The sequence below is a fragment of the Hypomesus transpacificus genome, chromosome 4, assembly GCF_021917145.1.
Source record: "Hypomesus transpacificus isolate Combined female chromosome 4, fHypTra1, whole genome shotgun sequence".
NCBI classification, from domain to species: domain Eukaryota; kingdom Metazoa; phylum Chordata; class Actinopteri; order Osmeriformes; family Osmeridae; genus Hypomesus; species Hypomesus transpacificus.
The window spans coordinates 7412590-7437808 of NC_061063.1; the positions used below are offsets into that span (position 1 = coordinate 7412590).

General features: G+C 42.1%; 5 protein-coding genes across 5 annotated transcripts in view; 2 read left to right on the top strand and 3 right to left on the bottom strand.

The window, feature by feature from the left end:
- Positions 1-6246, top strand: part of gabbr1b (gamma-aminobutyric acid (GABA) B receptor, 1b) — a 36645-nt gene extending 30399 nt beyond the window's left edge. The window contains exons 15-20 of the mRNA XM_047018522.1: positions 1601-1708; positions 1975-2068; positions 2260-2387; positions 4318-4446; positions 4893-5036; positions 5291-6246. Of these exons, the coding sequence (XP_046874478.1) occupies positions 1601-1708; positions 1975-2068; positions 2260-2387; positions 4318-4446; positions 4893-5036; positions 5291-5575 (888 nt within the window). The 3' untranslated portion in view covers positions 5576-6246. The remainder of the gene's footprint in view (positions 1-1600; positions 1709-1974; positions 2069-2259; positions 2388-4317; positions 4447-4892; positions 5037-5290) is intronic.
- A 2961-nt stretch (positions 6247-9207) lies between these two features.
- On the bottom strand, positions 9208-11433 carry tnfa (tumor necrosis factor a (TNF superfamily, member 2)). The gene is made up of 4 exons (XM_047019365.1): positions 10996-11433; positions 10829-10856; positions 10591-10647; positions 9208-10354 (listed from the first exon to the last, which is right to left on the bottom strand). Exons 1-4 carry the CDS (start codon positions 11167-11169, stop codon positions 9915-9917), a joined length of 699 nt encoding a protein of 232 aa, XP_046875321.1. The 5' UTR covers positions 11170-11433; the 3' UTR covers positions 9208-9914.
- A 1378-nt stretch (positions 11434-12811) lies between these two features.
- LOC124467146 (protein ANTAGONIST OF LIKE HETEROCHROMATIN PROTEIN 1-like) lies at positions 12812-17247 on the bottom strand. Its single transcript, XM_047019298.1, has 2 exons — positions 16978-17247; positions 12812-16870 (listed from the first exon to the last, which is right to left on the bottom strand). The coding sequence occupies exons 1-2, from the start codon at positions 17158-17160 to the stop codon at positions 15791-15793; spliced, it is 1263 nt and encodes a 420-aa protein (XP_046875254.1). The 5' UTR covers positions 17161-17247; the 3' UTR covers positions 12812-15790.
- Positions 17248-17577: 330 nt separating this feature from the next.
- Positions 17578-19786, top strand: ssr2 (signal sequence receptor, beta). Its single transcript, XM_047019760.1, has 6 exons — positions 17578-17668; positions 18204-18361; positions 18592-18690; positions 18947-19055; positions 19142-19219; positions 19320-19786. Exons 2-6 carry the CDS (start codon positions 18204-18206, stop codon positions 19428-19430), a joined length of 555 nt encoding a protein of 184 aa, XP_046875716.1. The 5' UTR covers positions 17578-17668; the 3' UTR covers positions 19431-19786.
- si:ch73-109i22.2 lies at positions 19540-24791 on the bottom strand. The gene is made up of 9 exons (XM_047019759.1): positions 24699-24791; positions 23960-24120; positions 22344-22513; positions 21940-22029; positions 21656-21839; positions 21297-21572; positions 20802-21162; positions 20458-20615; positions 19540-20283 (listed from the first exon to the last, which is right to left on the bottom strand). Exons 1-9 carry the CDS (start codon positions 24763-24765, stop codon positions 20107-20109), a joined length of 1644 nt encoding a protein of 547 aa, XP_046875715.1. The 5' UTR covers positions 24766-24791; the 3' UTR covers positions 19540-20106.
- Between the last annotated feature and the right edge of the window lie 428 nt (positions 24792-25219).

A 25219-nucleotide genomic window follows, 5' to 3' on the forward strand; every position in this document is an offset into this window, starting at 1 on the left:
CCTCTCCCTCTCTCTCCCTCGCTCTTTCTCTCGCTCCCCCCTCTTAACTTTTGTAATATATCTGTCTATCACTGCTTCTCCCTCTCTTTGCTCCTCTCTCCATTTCTCTCCATCACTTCCTCTCTTTATCAAAATATCTCTCACTCTCTGCTTCTCCCTCTCTTGCTCTCTCTTCCTCTCACTCCCTCCCTCCCTCCATTTCTCTTAGATCTATATAGCTAGCCCTTAGAGAGACTGCTAACCTCAGGCCTGCCCTTGAATGTTCTAGAACTTCCATTAGTCCAGTCCCCCAAACCACTGATCCTCAGACCCCCCCCCCCCCCCCCCCCCAAATTGGCCCCATATCTTTATACCTCGCCCAATCAGGGCCTTCCACACCGCCTTCCACCCCTCTTGCTAATATATTCCACTGCCATTTAGAGGGACGTGTCAAACATCACATCTTAAAGAGGCCGCTCCAGCTGCGAGGCGAGAGTGGAGGAATACTCCAGGCTGGGAGATAAAGCCCATTACTGAATATGTATGAATATCCCTAGTAGGAGAGCCTATCTGGGGGGATTATATTATCGAGAGCCGTGTCAGAACTGATTGAGTTCATTTTGAATCACTTAATTCCAGAGCTGAGACTGCTGTAGCCAGAGCAGCCCCAGATCTAGACCCAGACCCCAACTCGGATTCAGCCCCTGCCCCGGCCCTTGTTCTAGCTCCAGCCCCCAGCCTCTAACCCCTGATCCAGCCTTAGCCCCTGCCTTCCCTTGGTACATCTGGATGGGACGCTGCACCATTAAAATGGAAATGTTCCGCTTGACGCAGCCGTCTTTTGAAGCTGCCGTCGATGTTCGTTTTGCGCTTTGATTTCCACTGCCTGTGTGATACCTCTCCAACAACGAGTTGTATCTTTTTGGACGTTGTGAGATAATACTCCTAAGAAGCTTTCAGATACAAGGAATCACGTATTTTGTAATGGGATAAGATGCTGTGGAAATGTGTGGGACAAATGTGGTCTGTTTGAGGCAGATAATATGTGTAAAATGTATTTTCTACTGTCCTGGTATCCTCTACATTAGCTGGTTTTAATTCCTTTATTTACGGAGCACTGGAATGCAGAGTGGATGAATCCATCCAGGAATTAACACCTGTCTGTATTGCAACTGACGAGGAACAGCTTCTTACCACTGCCTCTAGCTAGAACCAAAAGAAAGCACAAAAAAAGGATAATGCACCAAAATCAATACCCACTTTTCAGTTATGTGCCTCACAAGTTTTCTTTGTTTTAGGAAGTATGACATTTTAAGGTTTCATTTTTTTCCCCTATTGATCGTGTCACAGAGCTCTGCTCACGGTTTGATTTCGGCTCTCCTTTTTTTCTCTGTTCATGGCCAAACACTACGGGCCGATTGAATTGGCCTTTTAGCGATGGATCATTGTTTTCTCGTCAAGAGCAGGCCAGTCTATTTATGGCTCTATAAATCCCTCCCTCAAACATCAGAAGTGTGTGTGTGTGTGTGTGTGTGTGTGTGTGTGGGGGGGGGGGGGGGGTCGGGGGAGGGAGGGGGGATTTGGACAGTCGGATGTGACCGATCCTCCTGTGTATCAACAGCACCTGGAGCCATGGAAGCTGTATGCCACTGTGGGGGTGTTGCTAGGCATTGACGTGCTGTCGCTGATGATCTGGCAGATTGTGGATCCTTTGCACATCACAGTGGAGGTACAGTATAGTACAGAACACTACAGTACGTCCCTCCCCCTGGCACCTTATTCACCCTGCTCTAGCCTCTGTTTTCACTGCAAATACAAGTTATTTGAATCAATGAATACATAAAATAAGACTTGGAAAAATTCTTAGCGCAGCATATTGCATTGTTGTTAGGTACCGTGGGGTATGTGAGATGAGGTATTGCCTTGGTATTCTGTCTCTTACTCTTCCTCTCTCACTCTCTGTTTCTGTCTTTTTCTGTCTTCCCATGTGAGCAGAAGTTCACCAGGGAGGCCCCTAAAGGGGACTTGGATGTTCTGATCCAGCCTCTGCTGGAGCATTGCAGCTCAGAGAAGATGAACACTTGGCTGGGTAAAGAGAGGAATGGTCTTCACTGATCTATTTATCTGTCCTCTGAAAACAGTAGATCTTCCCCGGCATGACCAAAACGTCTCTAAAACTAATGTCTCTCTCTCTCTCTCTCTCTCTCTCTCTCTCTCTCTCTCTCTCTCTCACTCTCTCTCTCTGTCTCTCTCTCTCGTATATATATATCTTCTTTCCAGGGGTTGTGTATGGCTACAAGGGCTTGTTGCTCCTCCTGGGGATCTTCCTGGCTTATGAAACCAAGTCCATATCCACAGAGAAGATCAACGACCACCGAGCCGTGGGGATGGCCATCTACAACGTAGCTGTGAGTCCGCTTCCCTCCGTGCGTACGTGCGTGAATGCGGCTGATGGAGAGAAGGAGGCGCATGCTCACATGTCCGCCCTTCAAAGATTGTTCCTCTGTTTGCCTTTTCAGTGCGTCTCTGGCTGCTGTGCTAATGTGCTCGCCAGTCATTTGGCTTTCTTTACGCTGTGTGTTCGTCTGAGGACTGTGTCTTTCACTAGCAGTCTCTCTCTCTAGCGCTTCCGCTCTTCAGGCATGTATCCTGTCCTCCTTTCTGCCCTTTTCCCTTGATTTCGTGCTCTGGCCAAGAGGCACTCTGGTTTTCAGTGGTATAGCTCACCTCTAGACACATTTCTCACCCTTAATGAGGAGGGAACTTGCCAGTGGGGCTTTCAGCATGGGTTATCTGTCCTAAATGACTACACTAGGGTGTAGTAGGCTGAACATGGTCCAAATAGGAAGTCATATTAGAGGAAACTGGGAGGGCTTTCCTCTCATCAGGGGGAATAAAGTCACACGTCAAGGTTTTTCCCCTGACGCCTCCTTCCCCACACCTACTCATTCATAGACACACTGTCGTGGTAGTTTTCCATTACAACACACAAATGCGCACACACATACACATGCACACTTTAGTACACATACCAGAGGGGAGACAGTTTCTGTCAGCATCTCTTGAGGATTCTTCAGTCTCTGACCCAGTGTGATCTTCAAAGAACTCCCATCCCTACACTTCCGTAATTGGTTAGCCCCTTCTGTCCGGAGGTGCTCAAGATAAAGAAGTGAATAAAATGCTTAATGCCTAACGAAAGAAAGAGACTGTTTTGAATGCATCCGATTTTCACTAGGCAAATTGCAAAAGTAGCCCGATTGGTATGCCAATTTGCCCTACTTAAATGTGGTGTTTCATATTGGTTTGTAATACCAATCTTCACGTCGCCTTGCCGTTTTAGCTCTGAGCTCTGACACCATGTTTAATCAACAGCGTCCCCAATATGGCGGATTTCCTTTTTCTCGTCTCCGTCGTTGTTTTGTTAAATTCCTCTCCAAGGATTATCCATTATGCATTGAACCCAATTTAAGATTATGCTCAGTGAGAGAATTGCAAATTGGGTCTGCGAAAAAAAAAAAAGTAAATTAAAAAAATAACTAAACTGCTTGTGCTCTCACTCCTCTCTTCCTCTCCCTTCATCTGCTTTTGATGAATCGTGGCCCAGCAAATCGCCCTCTCTGTAAAACAAATTAGACTGATCCTACATCCCCCCCCCCTCCACACACACGCACACACACACACACACAGCTGCACATGCCCTCACTCTATTTATGAAATAAATGACAAAAATGGGAAGAACGCTGTCCACCTGCTCATTCTGGAGCAAAAACAAATAGGCACGATTAATTAAAGATTGATCACAGGGGAGCAATTAACATTCTGGGGCTAATCATTTCCCCCCAAAATAGCCCGCGTGCGGAAATGATGGCAGGTGTAATGATATGGAACGTTTACGCGGATTGTCTTGGATTGTGTTTGCACCATGAGATAGTCCTCTCGGCTGTGACCTGTCTATGTAAGTAATGACACGGCAGAGAAAATCCGGCCCCTGTTGATGTCTGGACGTTCTTTCCATTTGCGAGCCTGGATGAGATTTCGCTGGTTTTGGAGAGAGATGACTGACTGTTGGTCAATATGTATCGATTTCAAACAAGCCATCCTGCCTCTGTTCGCTCTCTCGTTTTTCATCCTCCATCTTTCATTTCGTCTCTCTCTCCGCCCTAACCCTTTGTCTCTGCCTTCTTGCCTCTTTCAAACTGACATTTTCTCCTTCATGGTATTTCTCCTGCTACTTTTCTTGCTATTTATCTTGCACCACTTCTTTCACCATGACTCCCTCCTTTCCCTTCTCCTCCCTCCCTTTTCCTGACCTCCTCTCAATTTCTGTCTCTGTTCTAGGTGTTGTGTATGATCACGGCTCCAGTCACCATGATCCTGTCGTCGCAGCAGGACGCTTCCTTTGCCTTTGCCTCGCTGGCCATCGTCTTCTCTGTCTACATCACCCTGGTGGTGCTCTTTGTCCCCAAGGTAACACAAGATGGCCGCTTCCCCTCTCGTCCTGCCCTGTTAAGCTCCCATGTAAACGTCAGATGAAATGAAAAGCCTTTCATCTGGGATCTAAGTAGCTCAATGATTTTATATGTAATAACTTCAGTCTGTTAGATGGCTGTCTTGGCCGCGCTGCTTTGTCAGCAGAGATATAGACCTTCCTGTTATCTGGCCCGTCTGCCTGAGCAATGCCTGTCTTTCTCTCTTTTTTTCTTCCTTTTTCTCTGCTTTCTGTCTCTCTCTATTTATTTTTCTATATTTCTCTCTTTGTCCTCTCTCTCTCACTCTATTTACTTTTCTTTATTTCTCATCTCTTTGTCCTCTCTCTCTCACTCTATTTATTGGTCTTTATTTCTCTCTCTTTGTCCTCTCTCTCTCTCTCTCTCTCTCTCTCCCTCTCTCTCTCTCTGTTGTCTCTGCTGTAGATGCGGAGGCTAATCACACGGGGGGAGTGGCAGTCTGACACCCAGGAGACCATGAAGACAGGCTCGTCCACCAACAACAACGACGAGGAGAAGTCCAGGCAGCTGGAGAGAGAGAACAAGGAGCTGCAGAAGATCATCCAGGAGGTAGTCTTTAGATATGTGCTTCTGTTACTGCTTAGAAGCAATGGACAACTGGACTCAGTTGAGGTCATTGGGCCAAATTGATTCTAAATACCATTTAATCCAGGGCAAACGCACTCAGTGGAAAATCCAAGTTTAATGAATCTGCCATTATTCCTGCTACTCTACCTTCTACTGGCAAATCTCGGAACTGCAAGAGATAGCCTCCTAACCTAACTGATCTATACTGTGTAACTGTGTTTGACTTGTGTTTACAGAAAGAAGAAAGGGTGTCAGAGCTCAGGAACCAGCTGTCTGAGAGACAAGCCCTCCGCTCCAGAAGACGACCATCCACCACCAACCAGAACCACAGCTCGACCCCTCTGCCCATTCTCCAGAGCGACCCCAAATCCCTGGTGCCCCCACCGGGCTACCCTCTCCCAGCCTCCGACAACCACTCGCTCCCTCCCTCCTTCTCCAATTCCTCCAACCTCTACCAGCCCGATGGGAAGATCAGCCGCAACAACTGTCACACCAGCAGGCTCCAGTTGCTCTACAAATGAGATGGAAAACTGTGTGTGTGTGTGTGTGAGTGAGTGAGTTGGTATGAGTAGTGGTATGAGTCAGTGGTAAAATGAGTCAATGAGGGAGCACAAGGAAGAGAGATGAGAATGGTGAGGTAAAAGATGGAGGCGGATGTTGCAATGAGGGTGTGTAGAGGTGTCAGGAGTGCGTAGATTAGTAATCGATGAAGCAACATGTTGTCCGGTGGTAATCAAATCAGAGCGGCCCAAAAACTACAACAAAAGAGCTGGTTTTGGATTAAGGGGGACTGAGGCAGGGCCTGGATTCAGAGGGGAGGTTAGAAAGCACATATGTTATTTTTTTCCCCCTCTCTCCCTGGCTCCAAACAATTGAATTGATACCATATTTCTGTGTTGGTAGGAGGTTCTTTCTTTGTTCTAAGATTCCAAGTAAATCATGGTTATGCAGCTGTCTTCTCTGCATCATTAAGGAAGAGTCACCTGAGATTTGTGAATATATTGCTCAAGACTAAAGGGAGTTCTTCATTGTTCTCGCACATTTGTTGTAAATATTGTTACCAAAAGGTGTGTTTATGGACACTGCAAAGTAAGATATTGGCTATGAATAGAATACAGCAGAGCTTTTAAACATCACCCTTTTGTTAGACCAGCGATTGATTGTAGGCTACACAAAAAGACCCTGCAAATGACATGTTTGGGTCATTTTGCATTGATCTACATTTTCCTATCCTATTTCTTTTAGTAAATGATTCTTTCTCTGTTCAAAGAGACTAATGAGGTGTTTTTACACAATTCTCTCAAATGTTGCCATCCTCCCGGTTGGCTGAAGCATGCCAAGGCGATCCACTCCTCATCTGTGGTGTGCTGATTATCAAGAAGACTCCCAGCTGCAAGACTTTCTCTGTGTGTTTGTCACTGCAGGTGACAGCAGGTAAGAATAAGGTCTCCCTCTCTCTATTCTCTATAATCCTTTAGGTGCCATGACTGTCATGGTGCAAGACTTCCTGACAACCGCACAAATCTGCTGGCAAAGGGTCAGTTGAGTTGAGTTGTTGTGTTAGGCCACAGGTGCAGCTGTAGAAGGTCATGTGTCAGAAAGGTTGACAGGGACAGTTGAAAATAACCAATACAAATATAGTTTTAGTAAGAGAGGGTGATTACACTTCAGCGTATAACCCACACTATGAACCAACAACAGTGAAATCAAATTACATCTTACCAGAACATTTGATGTGAGAATAAGTCTCAATATTTTCAGAGAGCTTAGCGCGGCGCTTAAAAAATTGAGTTTACGCCATGATATGTTATGCTGCACAAGACTTCCAAGTGCATAGGTTTGTCATTGATTTTCTTTTATCATCCTCTCCAGCTAAAAGCTTTAGATTCAATCAGGCCAGGCATAATCCAGTTAGTTCCTCCATGACACCTGCCATGTCTGAACCCTCTTTTCTCAGAGTGGCTCTACTCTGCATAGAAAATTGTTCAAACTGTTAACAACTGGCAGGAGAATCCTCAAGCTATTCATTTTAGTGTGCCATAAAACAGTGTAGATCTCCTGGCTCAACATGTCGCTGTACAATTTCCCCTTTAAACCAGCACAGCACCTCTGTAAAGTTCAGCCTCCTGCATTGTGGTTTTTAGGTTTGCTTTGTTAATCAAAGAGAAAGAGAAAGGACTTTTATGGCACTTCTCAGAAGCAGGAAGTCGCACTTCCCCTGCTTCTGTTTTGAGGTGACATTTGCACTCTGAAGTGAGTGGACTGTATTCATTACGTCTTTTAAGTTCTTGTTTTGTTGAATCACAGTATTGATTTACAGAGACATGCCATGCTACTCCCAACAGCCTGACGCTGTGCCGGTCTGTTTTAGCGGCAAGCTTCTTTATTGTAAATCACGTTTCATCCCGACTTTATAAGATATTCATATTTCTTTTCAGGAGAGCAACACAGTCTAATACGCATGTGTTTCATACTCATGTGTTTCATACTCATAAACCTTTGTGGCAACTGGAGTACGACTATGATTTTGTGCTGAACTCCCCTTAAGCCTTAGAGCTCCAGACCTGTCTCTTCCTAGCCACTCGTTCAGCCCCACGCTCTGTTGTCTCGCAGCTTGCATTATCTTTGAACTGTGAACTCGAGCACTTATGAATGATGGAGCGGTGCTTATGAAGCCCTCATGTATTGTACAAATTACGAGAGCATTGTACAGTAGGTCCTCACGTTGGATACTTTGTTATCAATCCTGCTAAGTGACCATCTGTAAATATTGTATGTTTATCATCGCTTAATTGTTTATCAATTGTTGTAAAGTACGAATATAGTAATGATATTGGTGGCGTTCATTCAAATGAGGATATGCACAACACTGACAATGTAAATGGTTATTAAGATAAAAGTATTATCTTGCACATGCGTGTACAAGCTGTATTTTGGTGTGGTACAGTATTTGAATAATATTTATACATATATACTGTGATAACTGTGGACATTATTTGAAATGCTATGGAAAACTATTATGATGAATAAAGTAATAGTTTTTTATATATAAAGTGACATTGTCTCTTGTGTTAAGAATAAAAGGTACAATGTTGCATTCACTTGGTCTGGTGATTATGTTGAAGGTAATAGTTGGAAAAGTCTTGGTTTCAACACTAGATGGTGTCTTGGTTAGGCTCAGTGTCACACCTGCATGTGTATCGGTCCACCACTCCTACTTTTGTAGCCACAGTCAAAGCTCCGATTCCTCTGGACTTTCCCCTTTGCTCCATTCTCCTCCCACTCATAAGGTGTTTTTGCTTGGGAGTATTGTTTGTGTGTGTGTGTGTGAGAGAGAGAGACAGAGAGAGACAGAGAGAGACAGAGAGAGACAGAGAGAGACAGAGAGAGAGAGAGAGAGAGAGAGCATTGTGTGCAAGGAAAAGACAAAGAGAAGCCCCGTCTGTGGCTGCGTGACACTCACAGCTTTCATAGTAGCATCATAACCACGGTGGGACTTTCCCCTGACAGAAACCCTTGCTGCCGTTGAGGAACTGTAATGGCAACGGAAACTCTCTCACTGACTTTATTTTAGCACATTTGTACAAATGCCCCTTAAATGAGCTGATACGAATAGTCTGCTTGCTTAATGGGCAATAAGATCTGATCACGGTAATTGGTCAATTATTTCTATAAATAGTGCAAGATGATAACTGCATGACACAGTATGTGTCATGTGTAATCATGATGGTTCTCTATTTTACTCATCTGTTAGGTCATTGTATTCCATTACCTTTTGAAAGATTCCAAAACCCACTTTGTTTGTTTGTGTGTGTGTGCGCTTGTGTTTTGAAAGTGTGGGGTGTTTGACTAAAAATAGCTTAACTGAATTTTGAGGACTGACTATTAGGCCTACATAACAGATATAGACTATAGACTGGTCAACACGGCTTGCTGTTACACAAACATGTGATGATTATGCTAACATAGACACTAACCTGACTGTTATATTGATTCAATGGGATTTTGAGAAGGACATTTTTTCCCACTTTTTATTGAGGTAAAATATTCATTGCCACAAAGTGGGACACATTTTTTTCAAGAAAATATTTCTTGATTAGAACACATTATCTGATGACTAGCATCATATTCACAAATACAGTATAGTCACCAACACAGATTTACAACATGTTATTAAATAGTCAAATAAATAATAGTAATACATTAATATTAGCATGCATAACCATAAATAAATATTTCCAATTAATAACACAGATACAAACGTTAAAAAACTTAAATAGAACATAAATATAAGATTTCAATAAATAAAAGGAGACTGTTACCGTCCTATAACATTAAATACACAATTTCTTTCAATATTAGATTAATAATGATCAATTTACAAAAATAAACTGTAGTTTCTGAAGGAACCCAATGTTGTCATATTGTAGTGACACATTCAAAATTGTGGAATACATTCATCTGTCAGAATCGAGATAAGAAAGCTATCACAGCAGAGATTTAGCAGTTTGTGTCCATGCTGTGGATTGTAGTACAGAAAAAGGTACTAGAAGTAATATATCAGTACATAGTACTTTTACATCATTTAAATGTAGCTCCAAAGATCCATTTGGAAATACATTCCTTCCAGGAGTTCCCATTGGAAAACTGTTACAGTTTACATTGGTTATTCTTCTTGTTCTGTTTCAAGTATGGCATAAAACTGCCTCAACTTCTTGATTCAGTGCCCCTAATAACATTCAGTAGACATATTTAACTTTTCTAAATTTCTATGACCTGTATTTATCTGCCTTGTTCCTTCTTGTTCTCTCTCTCTCTCTCTCTCTCTCTCTCTCTCTGTTTTCTGTTACTTTGTTTCTTTCACAGCGCAAACACACCAAAGAAGTTCTCCCCAGATTTTTCCTGCAGGTGTGGCACGTGCCGGCTCTCGGTAACAGTCTTCAACCTGTCTCCATCCTTCATATGGAACACAGCTCCCATATACACCACAGTATAAGAGTTCCCCTGGCTGCTTCCACAGACGGTGCGCGTGGAATGGAGCAGAGGCAGGTAACGTTTCTCATCGTCGTCGTCGCTGTTTCCGTAAGAGTCGGAGAGCTTGTTGATGCTGTGGCTCAGGTGGACCATCTTTTCGGCCTGGCAGTGGATCTTGAAGGACACTTGACTGTAGACAAAGTACAACCCTGTGCTTGGGATAACAATCTCGTTGTTGACGAGCTTGAGATTACCCTGAGAGAAGGCTTGGCTCACGTCATCACTCCATTGCACTGTGGTGTTGGAGTATGAAGCATCGTAGTAACCTTTGGTAAGGAAAGAGGACAAAATGGAGGGGTTAATCTGGGTGATGGAAAACAGCAAGTATACAGACACTGAATATTTGAAGCACAATTTAGGATGCAGGAAATACTTAATTACACTGAAGAGTCAAAAGGGACTCTCATTTCCTCAAGGGTGATTTTGTAAACCAGACTAGCAAATGTACCCAGACTGCTGAAATTGTGCTGAATGTGCTGAAAATTTTTGAATATGTGCTTACCTTCCAAATGAATGGCATTCTTGACTCCGGATATTTGTCTTAATGTGTGGCGAAGATCTTTAGGGAAAAAAAAGGCAGACATTTAGAAACTGTGGCAGGAGCTCAGAGGTTCAGATATTATCATTCAAAGTCCACATTAAAATCTACAATATGACAAACCATGACACTATATTCATAATTTCCATTGAACTATTTATACATATTTAACAATACACAAAGAATAAGGAAGTGCTCTCACCGTCTGCTTGCTCTATATGAACTTCGTTCTAAAATAGAGGACAAAACAGAAAAATAAAAAACTGTTAGAGCTTCACAAAAAAGTTTCACAAAAAGGTTTAAAAGTGAACATTGTACACTACTTTTATCATTCCAGACAGAATCAAATTCCTTGTGGTGTTGTTTTACCTTGTGATTCCAGGTGAAGAGGAGGGCAGCGGAGACACAGAGAGCCATAGCCAGCAAGGCTCCCCACATCTTCCACCGGCCATTGTGTGTGGATGTCTCCCGTTCCACTGTCACCCCAACCGGAGCCATGAGGCCTTCCTCAACATCCAACAGTACTTTATAATCACTACCCATTGTATAGTTTCCCTAGGGGTCTTCTGGTTCTTGTAAGTGCAGCAAGCAATAACTGAAGAAAGTCCTCAAGTTCAAATGTCAGCTTCAATACTTCTGTTTGGTATTGGTCTTCAAGTTGTGTTAGAGACTTACTTTGTTGTGAAGGTAGTTGTTTGCTTCTGTTGGTTAGATTGAGTGAATGATGCTCTGAGTTAGGTTGCTTCTGCATTTAAAGGGCCTCTAGGGGGAAACTCCAGTGATGTCAGTGAGAGTGAGCGAGTGGAGAGTTGTTGGGGAAGAAAGCTGTAGTGACTGGGAGAAACCATTGAAGTTTTACACTTGAGAAAGATAAGCCCCCCCCCCACGCACACACACAAACTAATACACATGTCCCATTTTGCATATTCACTGGCACCCCCCACCCCAATCACACCAATTTTTACGCACACACATATAAACACAAAACCACACGCAAACCCACAGAGCTGACACAGAATATAATTTATTTCCTGAGCACTTTCTTTACTAAATGGTCCTTTCCCCTTTCTTTTTATTTTTTATTTTCATTTAATCGTCGATATTTGTATATTGTGGTCCTTTTGTTTAAGCAACTGCCAATGCTTACAAGAAAGCGGCCCATAGTAGGAACAGTACTAAAGCAGCAGTGGGGTTTCATCGACATCCAAAAATGCTTTAAAAATATGAAGTTGTGCTGAGTTTTAACTTAATTCAATTAAACAGTTTTGGAAATAGTCTTGTGTTAAAGAGTTTCATCATAACTCAACTTGTTATTTACTGCTGGCTGTTTCTCTCATATCCTTCCTGTTCTACAAAATAGGATATGTAGGCCATTTACAGAGGGTTGAGTTCCGTCTCTCTCTCTGAATATTAAAATCTCTTAAATGTTTAGAGCAATATCTTGTCACATTCTACGTATGCATATCAGACATTTCTCCTAGTCATGTCAAGCAAATGATAAGGACAGCAGAAAAAAAAACAATCTTGTTGTTGAAATGAAAATTGTTCAACATCAATATTTATTCACGGTAACAAAAGTTCAGTGTGATACAGCAAATGTCTCTGAAATTTTTCATAATTCAAAAAAATGTTCAGTGAGGCAAACTGAGTTTCATAGCAAAGTGTCATTACATCACCAACCATGACTATTATGGATGCAGTGATTCAGTGATACTTGACAATATTTGGCAACAATAAATCACTGTCATGGATGACATGGAAGTCACTCTTTTTGGTAATATTTTATTTTACTTCATTAATGACAGTAGCTGCATTATTCAGTGCAAACCTCAGTATTGATGAAACAAAGTTGAGTTCCCTTAGATATTATAGTCACTTCAGAAATAACATCCATCACAAACAATCTTACCATACATAAGCGCAGGTAGTTCAGGCAGGGAAATCAAGCAGCGGACGGCATTAAAAGGCCGCGCGGATACGCACACACACACACTCACCCCGGTTGTTGTATGATCAGTGCTGCTGCCGCCCTCCACCATCCCCTTCTCCCCCATGCTGTCTGGATGTTCTATCCATCAGGGGGATTATAGCTCTATTGCTCCCTGCCTCATATGTCATGTATGTATGTGTTGCATCAAGGAGGCAGGGAGTGCTTCCCTTGCTTAGATCATCCACTCCACCAAAGTCAAACCTACATGTCCATGTCATGTAACAAAATGCTCAGATCTAACATGTGATTGTCTTGACTGAACTGAATTTCTGCATTTTTGGGCCGATGCAAAATGTGTAAATGCAATCATTTAAAAGCTGTTTTACTCACAGAATGGAAAGAGGAAAAACCATATATTTTTAACCCTTTTAAGAGGAATAAAAAACCTGATAAAGGATGGAGTAGTGAGAAAAGAATAAGCAAAATAAAGAATTGTATAGAACAAAACCTTTAGTGAGCAGAAGTTGGCTACTCTCTATTTGGTCTGCATTTACCTTTCTGGTTCCTGTGAGGAATGAGAAATAGACCTTTCATCATTTAGATTTGGTTACAGAGTTACAGTTTTACCAGTCCCGCTCTCCTGTTTTGAATGGGATGAAGTGGTAAGTCATTTCATGAACTCAATCGCAAAAGAAGCCTACCCAATCGTGTGGTCATTTTCCATCTCCTTCAATGAAAAGTGAGATGGGGGACTTTGTAGTAACATTTTTGTTCCTCAACTTTCTACTGTACCTAGACCTGTGCCTAGGGGTTTTACAACTCAATAAAGAGTAGGAGGGAGCAATGTTATTTCCAAGGAAAACACCCCCTTATATCAGAAGTGTAGAGCTTATTGTAACCCACTCCCACAGTTGTTTTCTCTCCATTGTCCTCCATCACACATCATTCCCTCCCAGCTCATAAAGATATATCATTAATATCTTTTAGCAACATTGTGTGCGTATGTGTGCATATGCACACATATTGTGACCAGGGGCCTTGTCAGCCATGGGCCTGGCAGCCCGTTGGCCTCGTTACCGAAGCAAAGCCTCAACGAGGCACACTTGTTGCTCATCTACCCCACTCCTTGTGAGTACAAAAGGGAACAAAAAGAGGTGATATGTTGGTTGATGTGTTTTTATGCTACACTGACTCCCTGTAAGGAGAGAAGAGACCAAACGAATGAGCCAGGAGGGCCAGAGGCAAAGACCCTTGAAGAAGAAGAAGAGACATTCCGACATAACTCTGTTTTCCTTACTACTGTTTTTGTTTTGTACCAAAAGGTGCTACTAAAACCTCTTCAGCTTAAATTCTCTCTCGCGAGTCTGTCTCCGTGCTTCACAGTATACGCACATGCATACGTGTGTATTTCCACGTCAATGGAATCGGGCACTGAATCATATGCTTGGTGTCCTACATCACACAGTCAAACCACATCAGGTGGCCACAGGGATGATGGCTCATGACAAAGATGAGTGGTAGACTTTACCACAGAGCAGGACTAAACTTTAAGATCTTTTGGATCCTTGGTCAGATCTGAAGAGTCAGAGTCACATATTTGGAAACTGTTCACCACCAGAATTTCATCTCTTGTTCAAGTCAGTTATGTTTATACTCACTTCATATTTATTGAACCAACTTCAACTTTCCAACAAAAACCTAAAGTGCTTTTAGATTAAAGTAATACATTCGTTTTTTCCCCAGTTTCTGGGGAAAGTTATTATTCTCAGTGAGACTCAAAACAACATTTCAGGATGTGAAACCTTGTCAGTGAAGGGAAAGCAAATAATTTCAACCTGAGAAGAAATTTGAGAGTGGACATCAAATACTAACTAAGAAGAAGTTACTATCACATCATGTGATGTTTAATTATTTAGAACTGGCTTACACAAAAAGCCAATATTGAGCAGTATTGGTCTATGGATGAGGTAATAACTTCCTGTTTGGAATCTTACTATCACAGGATTGTTTTGTGGGCTGTGCCTTTAGGGAGTGTTGGAGTGTGGCAAGTAAGAAGACTGACACAAACTGGAGGTGTTTCTGAAACTGACAGGTAAAGACAGGGGGAAACACAACTCTGACTCATGTGAAACATGTGGTTTCCTGCCTCTCCTTAAGTAACCATTGCATTGCTGTGTCTATAGAAGGCCGCCTATGAGTGTGGTTTGAAGATCTTATCCAGAAGGTATGCCGTACACTTCTGGTTTAAGGTTTGAAAACACATTTCAAACAGATCAAAATAGCATTTGATCTTCTGACAAGATTCTGATATGAAATGCAGCTAGCAGAGTTTATCTTGAAAGCATTGTAGATAAAAAGTGAAAGTAAATGTCGACAGATGAATGGCACTGACCCAACCAATCTGTGTTTAGCCCCATCTTGTGGCCATAGTGGCGAACGAAAGTGCACAAGCCTACATTGCAGTGAATGTTGGCGATACGTCCCCCATTATGTCACAGTGGTGCCCTGTTCTGCCACAATATGCCTGGACCAACAGTCAAAATATCAATTGTTCTATTTGCATTTTCTTCTTCAAGACTGCACATGTTATGCCATAATCAAAAGGAAAACAGAGCGAACATTGCTTTTTCGTTCGTGTTCTGCACGAAAAGTACTGACCCCATAATTCGAAAACGAAAAAAGAATCTGAGTGGCGCAGCAGAGTCACGTCAGTAGCCGCTCTTCTTCAGCTCCCTGCTGACCCAGCTAACCATAGACACAATACATCTTGATTGATTAGCCCATCACCAAACTCTTCGGATTGTCTTGTCAAAAATATACAGGCTATACCAATACATTTCATTTTAACATCGAGGGACCTCCTGCAAAATCCCGCCAATTTTAAAAAGCAACCCTACTTAAAGCTGAAGAGTAGAGTAGAGAGTAGGCCACCTATTTAGTGTGGTTTCAAGTTCTTATCCTGAAAGTGTGCCATACACTTCTGGATTACGGTTTGCCCTTTTGTGTCCAAATGTTTTGTTAAATCAACTGATTTGTAACTTGTTACACATACATTTTCATCGTGCTTTCCTTTTTCAAGGTCTTTAGTATTTTTTATTGACCAAATTGTAAATCAAAAAAACAGTTGGACAAAAACAAAAGGGTAACATTTATACGTGGAAAGAGTACAAAAGAATATTAAAGTTTCATACAATTTACAATGTGTTCAATACACAGGACACATAAAAATAATATTTAGCTATTCAAGTAGTGCATCAGACCCTCTTGTACATCCCTACCTTCCTCCTCCACACTCAGTGACAGTGCCACCACAGGCTCTGCTGGTGCAGGTGCATCCCACTCATTGTCATAAGCTTCTCCATGACTCTCGCAAAGGTTATGCAGAGCACAGCAAGTCAAAACCATAGATTTCACCAGTTTGACATCACAGTCATTTCTTTTCATGAGGCAATGCCACCTTCCCTTTAGTCTACCAAAAGCATTTTCAACCACTCCCCGTGCGCTGCAGATTTTCCTGTTGTAGATCTTCTGTTCTACAGTCAGCTGACCAGTGTCAGGAAATGGTTTTAAGAGCCAATTCTGTAAGGGATAGGCAGAGTGTCCTAGAATGTAGTATCCAGTGTTCACCCCACCAATGTTCCTGGTGTAAGCTGGAAAGTGTTTACCGCGGCTGGCCAACTCCCACAATGTGGACAGTCTCAAAACCCGAGCATCACACAAGCTCCCAGGCAGTCCTGCAAACACGTTCCAGAAAAGTCCCTTCCCATCTACAACACCTTGAAGGATGATGGAGTGCCAGCCTTTATGGTTGAAATAGCCACAGTGGTCCTCTTGTGGTGCCAAAATGGGTATGTGTAATCCATCAATTGCTCCGACACATTGCGGGATCCCCCACCTGTTCTCAGTGTAGGCAGCCATTTCTTTGAACTTCTCCTGGTCTGGGAAACAAATTTGTTCCGGTACCAACAACGCCTCTGCAGCAACGCTGAACTCTTGCACACACCGGCACACAGTTGTTATGCTTACTCCGAAAAGATGTCCAACACTTCTGTACTCGGAACCGGTCGCAAGCTTCCATAGGGCGATGGCCAATCTCTTCTTTAGAGGTACACACCTGCGGAAGTTTGTGTTTTGTTTCTCCATCACTGGACGCACTTTGTTGCACAGGTAGATAAATGTCTCTTCGGACATTCGGAAGTTCTGCACCCACTGAGTGTTGGTGAAGCCGGGAACAATCACATCCCACCACTCGGTAGCTCGGTTGAACGCCCAAACAGACGGTCTGCGGCGGCGACTTTGCAAACACTGAAATATCTGAAATACACAGCATAAACATGTTGATACGTAGAAGTGTTAGGTAAAGTTTATAGTTTTGTAACAATACACGTCTTTAGCTAGTTACTACCAGATTATTATCTTACCCTGATCATGCGTCTCCTTCCTATGCTTCGAGTCTGATGAATGATTTTCCACACTCTCCTATGTTTTTCATCGGTCTTGTGTCTTTCTGCCTTAAGCCTTTGTTGAAACAACATTCGTCTCCTTGCTGTGATAAACAGCCACATTCCAAGAATCAAGAATACTATCCCTTCTATATCCTCCATTGCATTGTTCCAATGTGCGTCCAAGGTGTCGCGTTGAAGCTGACGTCACGGCAGTTGCATACAGGGTTGCTATGACGACCTGAGTGAACGTTTGACCAAATTATTTTTCTAATACAGCTTTTTATTTTACTTGAAAAGTATCACATTAATGTTAAGTAAAGGGCTAAAGCTAAGCCGTATTGTGCACAATTTATAAAATAAATTAAACAACTTGGCACTAATTTAGATCCATCTAAAAACAAAACAGCAAACGACTTATGACACATTTGTTGTTTTCTTTTTCATATTTGATGTGATGAGATGTATATGCTTGTACGGAATTTGTATATGTTTGTTATTAATATTAGCCCATTTTTTATAAACGTAATTTCCCGCCGGACCGACAGGGGCGCTAACATTTTTGACATGATGGTTGGACCCAACTTGATCTGACGTGTTGCTTAGAAGGCTAAAACGTTCTGAGCATGCGTAGAATGGTTCCTTGTTGAGTTGTGACACGAAGAGGAAGGTAAGATGCCCACTGATATTCCTTGATTTATTTGCCGTTATTGCGTTTCATGGTCCATTATTGTCTAAAAATCCAGGTAGGATTGATACTGTACTGGTAGCTACTGTTCTTCAAACAAAGACAGAGTTTTGCGTACAGTTTCAAAATGCAAATGTTGTGGTTCACAGTCATAGAACGTTAACAGCTGAGCTAGCGTTAGCTACGCTACTAGATAGCCTAGAGTACCTAGAGATAGCCCAAGTACACGTAAGCGTAAGCTTGTTCTGTTCTAATGTAGAGATAATTATTATTCTTCATGGCATATACCATATATAGCTAGATAGCACCAGCACATTTTGCATTAAAATAGCGATCAACGTTTATTTTGTTTTTGCATTTGTAAAAAATCGGTAAAGTTGACTTATTAGCTTATTTCAATCGACAAATTAGCAAGTACCGTAATGCTACAGTGTAGCTAACGTTACAGTAGGATGGAGCGTAAACTGCCTGAAAAAACAGCATATTAAGGTACCGTTTCTTGTCAACTTGTCTGCAGATGAGGGCTCTCTATGTATTTGCTATGCTGGCCTTGCTTGGCTTGGGGACAGGAGAGGAGGGCGCTCGTCTGTTGGCCTCAAAGTCGCTGTTGAACCGGTATGCTGTGGAGGGTCGTGACCTCACACTCCAGTACAACATCTACAACGTCGGAACCAGGTACAGTAAAACATCCTGGTCAGATTATCCATTATGAGAATATAGGTCCTAATAGCGATGTTTGTTATCTCTCATGTTATCGGCCTTCTGTCAGTTGAACGGGTATTATGGAAGGCTATGATTGGATCCTGATGTTTTACAACAGACTTTAAGGTATATTTTTAAAGGGATATGCTTGAAATCTTTAACATATAGTTGTAGAGGCCAATATCTATTTTCCATCTCCACAGCGCTGGCCTGGAAGTTGAGCTGTCGGATGACTCCTTTCCCCCTGAGGACTTTGGCATTGTCTCTGGAATGCTGAATGTGAAATGGGACAGGATTGCTCCGTATCCTTCTTGAACTGAATGCAGATCATTCCCAAGACACTTTTGTCTTTTTAGTGGCAACAACTGCCTGGCAGGTAGGAATGATACAAGCCCACAAATGTGAAGTAGTAAATTGACAATGTCTTGTTTTTCCTTCCACTATTCAAGTCAGTCTTGTAACCTGATGTCATTGAGATATTTGTCTGATAGACTGCTGCAATATATCAGCCCCTGTCTCTGATGAAGAATGTGTTTACCTTAACACATTCCCTCCCAGAGCCAGCAATGTCTCTCACACAGTGGTGTTGCGCCCCCTGAAGGCCGGATACTTCAACTTCACCTCTGCCTCTGTCAGCTATCTGGCTCAGGAGGGAGGCCAAGTTGTGGTAAAAACATGCTTTATAAACTACTTGGTTGATGATCAATAATATAGACGCCATATGATTTAACCTTTGACTTCTCCTTCTGGTAGGTTGGCTACACAAGCGCTCCTGGCCAGGGTGGAATCTTGGCTCAGAGAGAATTTGACAGGCGTTTCTCCCCCCACTATGTAAGTTATCCTGTCCAAAGGTCCTTGTTGGTGTCATCTTCAGAAACTCATACCTCACATTGCCCCACCTCTTATTCTCTTCTTCTCTTATGTTCCTCAGCTGGACTGGGCAGCGTTCGGTGTGATGACCCTCCCCTCCATTGGCATCCCCCTGCTCCTCTGGTACTCCAGCAAAAGAAAGTATGACTCGCCAAAGACCAAGAAGAACTGAGGGCTCCTCACCGGTGATTCAGGACTAGGGAGCGGGGATTAAAGGAGTTGACCATAAACTCAGGTGGGGAGGGGCATTAAGGGGGGGGGAATGGTGAAAGGAGATGTAATTTTTTTTTGTTTGTCATTTTTATTTTATATATCCTAATTACCCATATTGGGGTAAAAGAATACACAAACATGGTAGTGATCAAGACTACAACCACAATGTAATAAATGTGTTACAGACTGCCTTTGTTTTGTTTTTATTTTGTAATTTGTTTTAAACCCTAAAGGTAATTCCTAAGGAAAATGTGGATTCCCAGTTTTGTCTGGCTGGAATGTGTCTTGTTAAAAATAAACAAGCTGGGTTTTTAACAGAGTTGTGAGATTTGCTTATTTACGTTGTATGATGGTTATGTGCTCAAGTGTAGAATTATCTTGTGTACAATCAGAATCAGTATTATTCGCCAAGTAAGTTTACACAAGGAATTTACTATGGCAGGAATGTGCCATAAGGTACGAAGATAAATATTAAATTCATTTAAGTGACAAGGTACATAAAAACGTCTTTCCAAATGCAATACTTGCCTTAACAAACTTTAAATCCATCTCACAATATCTTGATCAGTCATGTACAGCTAGATTTGTCAAGTTTATTCCTTTTTGATCTAATCTATCAGACAATCCCCAGATACTCAGGCACGTTTGGGGTTGGGTGGAGGGAGAGGTGGCCTGGAGGAGATGGGCCTCTCAGAGATCTGTTCGTAGATACTGGCACCTGGGTCACTGGTCAAAGGTCGCTCTGAATACGGGGGTTGAGGGTTCCCAGTTTTTGATGGTGAGGATGACAACAGGAGGGGCTCTCCACTTCGCTGAAAAAAAAGGCCATTGAATTTGACTCTATCAAGGCCATTGAATGCTATTGTGGGGGCAATTATCAAGCACCATCTAAACTTGATCAATTTGTTTTAATTTCCTACCCCGACTTAACTTATTGTATGATACATTTTGGGGGAGTTGTACAGAGTTTGTATTGTATCTTGTACCTGCACACGTGAGTCTGGGTGAGAGTGTGTGTTTATGGCTCTGGGGGGTGGGGGTCTGGAGGGCAGGCTTGGTGTTGTCCTCTCTGTAAAGGGAATGTGAGTTGAACATTCTCTTCTCCCGTGGAGATTGACCTCTGAGTACAGATGATGTTGGGAGTCTGTGGAAGAGAAAGCAGCTGTAAAAGTGTTTTTTTTCCATTAAGGTTGTTATTGAATTTACTAAAGGTCAAGGTCTAGTTTATCATATCTTTTATGAACTTAAAATGTAAAGACTTCATTGAGTACATTTCTATTCCCAGTCTAAAGTCCGTGAGAACAAGCCTCTTATTGTTTCCAGATCTCACCTGCCCTTCTCTGATCATCTTGCCCTGGTCCCATGGAATTGAAATCCTTTTGTTGCTCTGCCTTTTCCTGTTGGAAAAGATAAGGGGTCTTCTCGTAGGTGTGCATGCGCTCCAACTGCCTGTACTCGGGGTCACCAGCCAAGCCATGTGTCAGTGGATCAGTGGGTACTGGCGCCCTCTGGTGGACTTGAAGATTGTTGATATTAACGTAGGGTGATGCGTTTGTCTGCGGAACCACTTTAGGGGGTTTCCTGACTTTGGCATATTGAACATCAATGGAATCTTCCCCTCCCCATGCCCCAGCACACCCAGTGTCCGACTGTGGAAGGTTGTCTTGAGAGAAAAGGTTCGTGTTTGGTGCCTGGAAGAAACAGGAATGCATTATTTTCTCCTTATGCTGTTCTGTACTCAATATACTGTCAGTAGTAGTACACCCATAATTTGTATATTATGTAACGCAACTAAAATATTGTCCACCTCTGCATAATTCCTCACCTCCAAAGAGTGCCCTGCGAGTTCACTTAGTTGGCTCTCAGGTAGAGAATGTGACTTCCTTAGCACTTTCTTCACTATAGCATACTCTGCTGTAAAATCTTTGTCTGTGTGGGTTGAGTTGGTTAAAGACTTCAGCTCAGTTTCAGATATCAAAGGTTTGGGTGAGGATAGTAGATTGGTCGCCTTGTAGTCTCCATATTCCCCTCTGGGTGCTTCTGCTATCCCACTTCCATGATGGCCCCACTGTTTTATAATCTCCTGACTAACTTTGTTGGACTGTGGAAGAGAGGAAGGTAAGCAATTGTAGCATATATTGGTGCATATCTGTAGAATCCAAAATACAAAGTTAACGGACATACCTCATCGCATGGTGTGGTCAGCATCTCGTCATAAGGCCCAACTGGATTCTGGGTGTAGTAACTGACTAACTCCGACAGGCTGCCATGGTGACTGTCCTCCCCAGTAATAAGATAAGAGCCACCTCTGCCAGTGGTCCCTCCCTCTTCCTCCTCAATGATGAAATGACGACACCTGTCTTTTCCTCTGCAAGAAAAATGTAACGCGTTTGTGTTTGTGAGGAGAATATATAAAACATACCGGTAATTTGTTTGAATCCAAAGTATGTGTTCATGTGTTGGTTCACCTATATGACAGAACAAAACCAATCTTTGACTCGCTGAGCCTTAACAGGAAACAGCCTTGTGGTTTGTCCTTTAGAATGTCTTCTGCCTCCCTGTTTAAACAACACAGATAATGGCATGTACTGTGAAAAACATTAAAAAACATTCAACTTATTGATGAGATTTTTCTTATAAAATCTAACAATTCTGCCATACGACAATACATCTTAGATACATCCACAGTACAGTACATCTAAAGTTTTCTGCATGGTCGTAAAAGTTGGAGAAGTTAAACTCATGACGTGTTGACCATGATTTTCTGTCACATGCTATGACGTCCTTATGAGTCACTTCTTAGAGATGTCAAAAGAAAATAACTCATTTTCTGTAAAAAAAAAAAAAATGCTACAAGCACTCAACCACTCGCCTGCGCGTGGCAAAGCCATGAAGCCAAGTAGGCAGAGGCAGTCCAGGTCGGCTTAGACGGGGCATCTGAGTCTTCTGGAACCATAGCAGGGTTTGGGCCCTCAGAGCTGGAGACAGGGGCTGCAGAGGTCCCAGCCCCTGGGTAGGGGGAACCTTCTTTATCTGTAAACACTGTAACGGGAGATAGGAGAGATGGGAGAGAGATAATGTTACCCAGAAGAAGGACTATGTCAAGAATGAAGTCATACTAAACAGTACAAACAAATTAATAAAATAAAAATAAATTCAGTATGTCATTGGACATTAGACTTTGGCAGACAAAACACTGAACCAGTTTTCAGTTCTCCACTGTTCTAGACACGCTATCAAATGGATGCTACAGGAAGTTGTATGAATGTTTCTAACGATATACTGTGGTTTTCTGGTGACAGGATTTGTAGTTTCACAAAAAAACGATGTGACAGAGGGGCTCTGAGAAGTAAGCAGTAAACAGATGGTACATTTACAGTTGCACACTCCAATTCACAACATGCATGTCAAAGTGGTCTGTGTGGTTTCTATCCTTTCTGTCATGGTTCAGTGCAAGGCTGACATGAAGACACTCAAAAGCTAAACAAAAGACAAACGGTCACATGTAAATGAGATGCAAGGAAGATAAAAGGCCTCTATTCGAGTTCCTCATCTAAAATAACAAGTCATTCTTTCCGAGTCACATATGGGCCAGCAGACACATATAACAAACATCCTCCATCCAGTCAAGGTTTAGTTTGACAGAAGTATTTCCAGTGACTCATTATCAAAATATTGGTGCCGTTTTGGAGTGTAGACAAATCTTCCAGACAGTTTAAAAGTTTAGAAGTAGTACTAGTAGTGGTAGTAGGTACTATATTTCATCTACTAACTTTACTTTTTGATTTACAAACTGGTAAATGGACAGTCAAGATCAGCCATAGTCTATACTGTATGGTAAAACATTCTCTGTCATGTCCAGGCTGTTGAGGTTTGGAGACACCTCTCCCACCTCTGGCTGCTTATATGTTGTTGTGGAAAATGGACTATGGATACTATTGGCGAGATAAACTTATGTTGACAGACTTAATACTTGTGACAAGAAGGATATCTGGTTTTAAAGTCATACAAACTGTTCGCAACAGAGAATTCTAGTTTGCCAATCCAGGTGGAAGAGTTGGTCAGCATAGTTTGGAGTGATGAGTCTATAACCAATCTGAACGCATGCAGAGCATCACTTGCCCCTCCTCTGTATTTTGTTTCAGTTGTACCATTCCCCTCCAAGCCTGCACACCTGGGGGGTATTCCAGAAAGCAAGTTATGCAGCATAACCGGATAAGTTAACCCACCAGCTGATTCACAATGTTGCAGCAACCTACTGGCAATGTTGCTACAATGCTGGGTGTCAGGTGGGGAATTAACTTATCCGGGTATGTCACATAACCTGCTATCTGGAATACCCCCCTGGACTCCCTCAACCACTCCATCAGTGTTCAGGCTAGCCTCATATTCCATTAATAGGGTGTGGTGTTTTCTGGGAAATGTTATTTTCCTAGCCGGTCTACATCAGCAGATGTCTTGTTTGTCAAAGTATGAAGCTTATCCTACCTGTGTTTGAGAGGTTTTAGGAAGCTTTAAGCTCCGTCGCGGTTTAATTGGAGGACACTGACGAGAGAGCGGCTCATGGACAGATAACTGCTGAGTTAAAGGTTTCTGGAGCTGAGGAAAAAGAACTCCAACCCTCTCTTCTCGTTGGACGTTTTCAGCATCTGAAAATAAACACAATATGTCTCTTAGCAACCCACTGAGCATTACAAAATTCATTGATATTCAAATGAAAATGTTGAGCCAGTACAGTGGAGAATAAAAGACAATGTAAGACTTTTTAATATATGACGGAACTGCCTACCCCTGAGTTTCAAATTGCACACAGGTTTGCCCTAAATTTGAATGACCATCTCCTTTCTACATCAAAACCTGACTATCGTACAGAAATGTAAATCTGTGAAGTGTAGTTTACAATATCTAAATATTCAGCTGTAACTTTATTGCATATTTAATCGTAGGAAAATATTATTACAGACACATATTTGTGGTCTAAATAAGTTGGGCAGCAAAATGAACATGGTGCCCACCACAAATTCATCGAAACCTTACATTTTAAGAGTGCGGCATACACTAAATAAAACTCTAAAACTTGATACTCCTTATACTGTACATTGCCTGTCACTTAATCTAGTTCTTGTTTTAGTCTTATCAGCCCTGTTTTACAGTAAAACATTTCAGGATACAACAATGTTTTTATTAATATCCATAACATTTAAAAGTATATATCTTAGTGTCAAACCTTTCATGTGTTGGTAGTCAAAATCCATGACAAAATTAAGGTAGTTTGAGCACAGTTGCAGCTTCATATCATCACATCCTCCTTCTGCACATCAACTGGTTTTCTATATCCTTTTATACCCCCCCCCCCCCCCTCCCCATGTGTTTGTGTAACCAATGTGTTTGACAGAAAATGTGTAGAGACAAAAAAAGAGAGCAGCAGGAAGCTTGTCAAGTGAGAAGCATGCAAACTTTAGGTTGAAATAGAAAGTAGATTATTCATTTTGTATTGTTAGGTGCTTTACTTAGAATGTTATGAATTGCATACTGCTTTATTTGCTGGTACGTTCAGATCCATATGATTTAGTCAGATAAACTAAACAAGTTTGTTTGATAACAAGTACAACAAAAACTAAATTGAGAACCGAAACATTAAATATATTTCCTGCATTATGCAAATGAGGGGGTTGCAACCCTGACAAGCCGTGTGGTCACATGTATCTCTTGTTACACAGGAAAAGACACATATAAAGCTCCCACAGA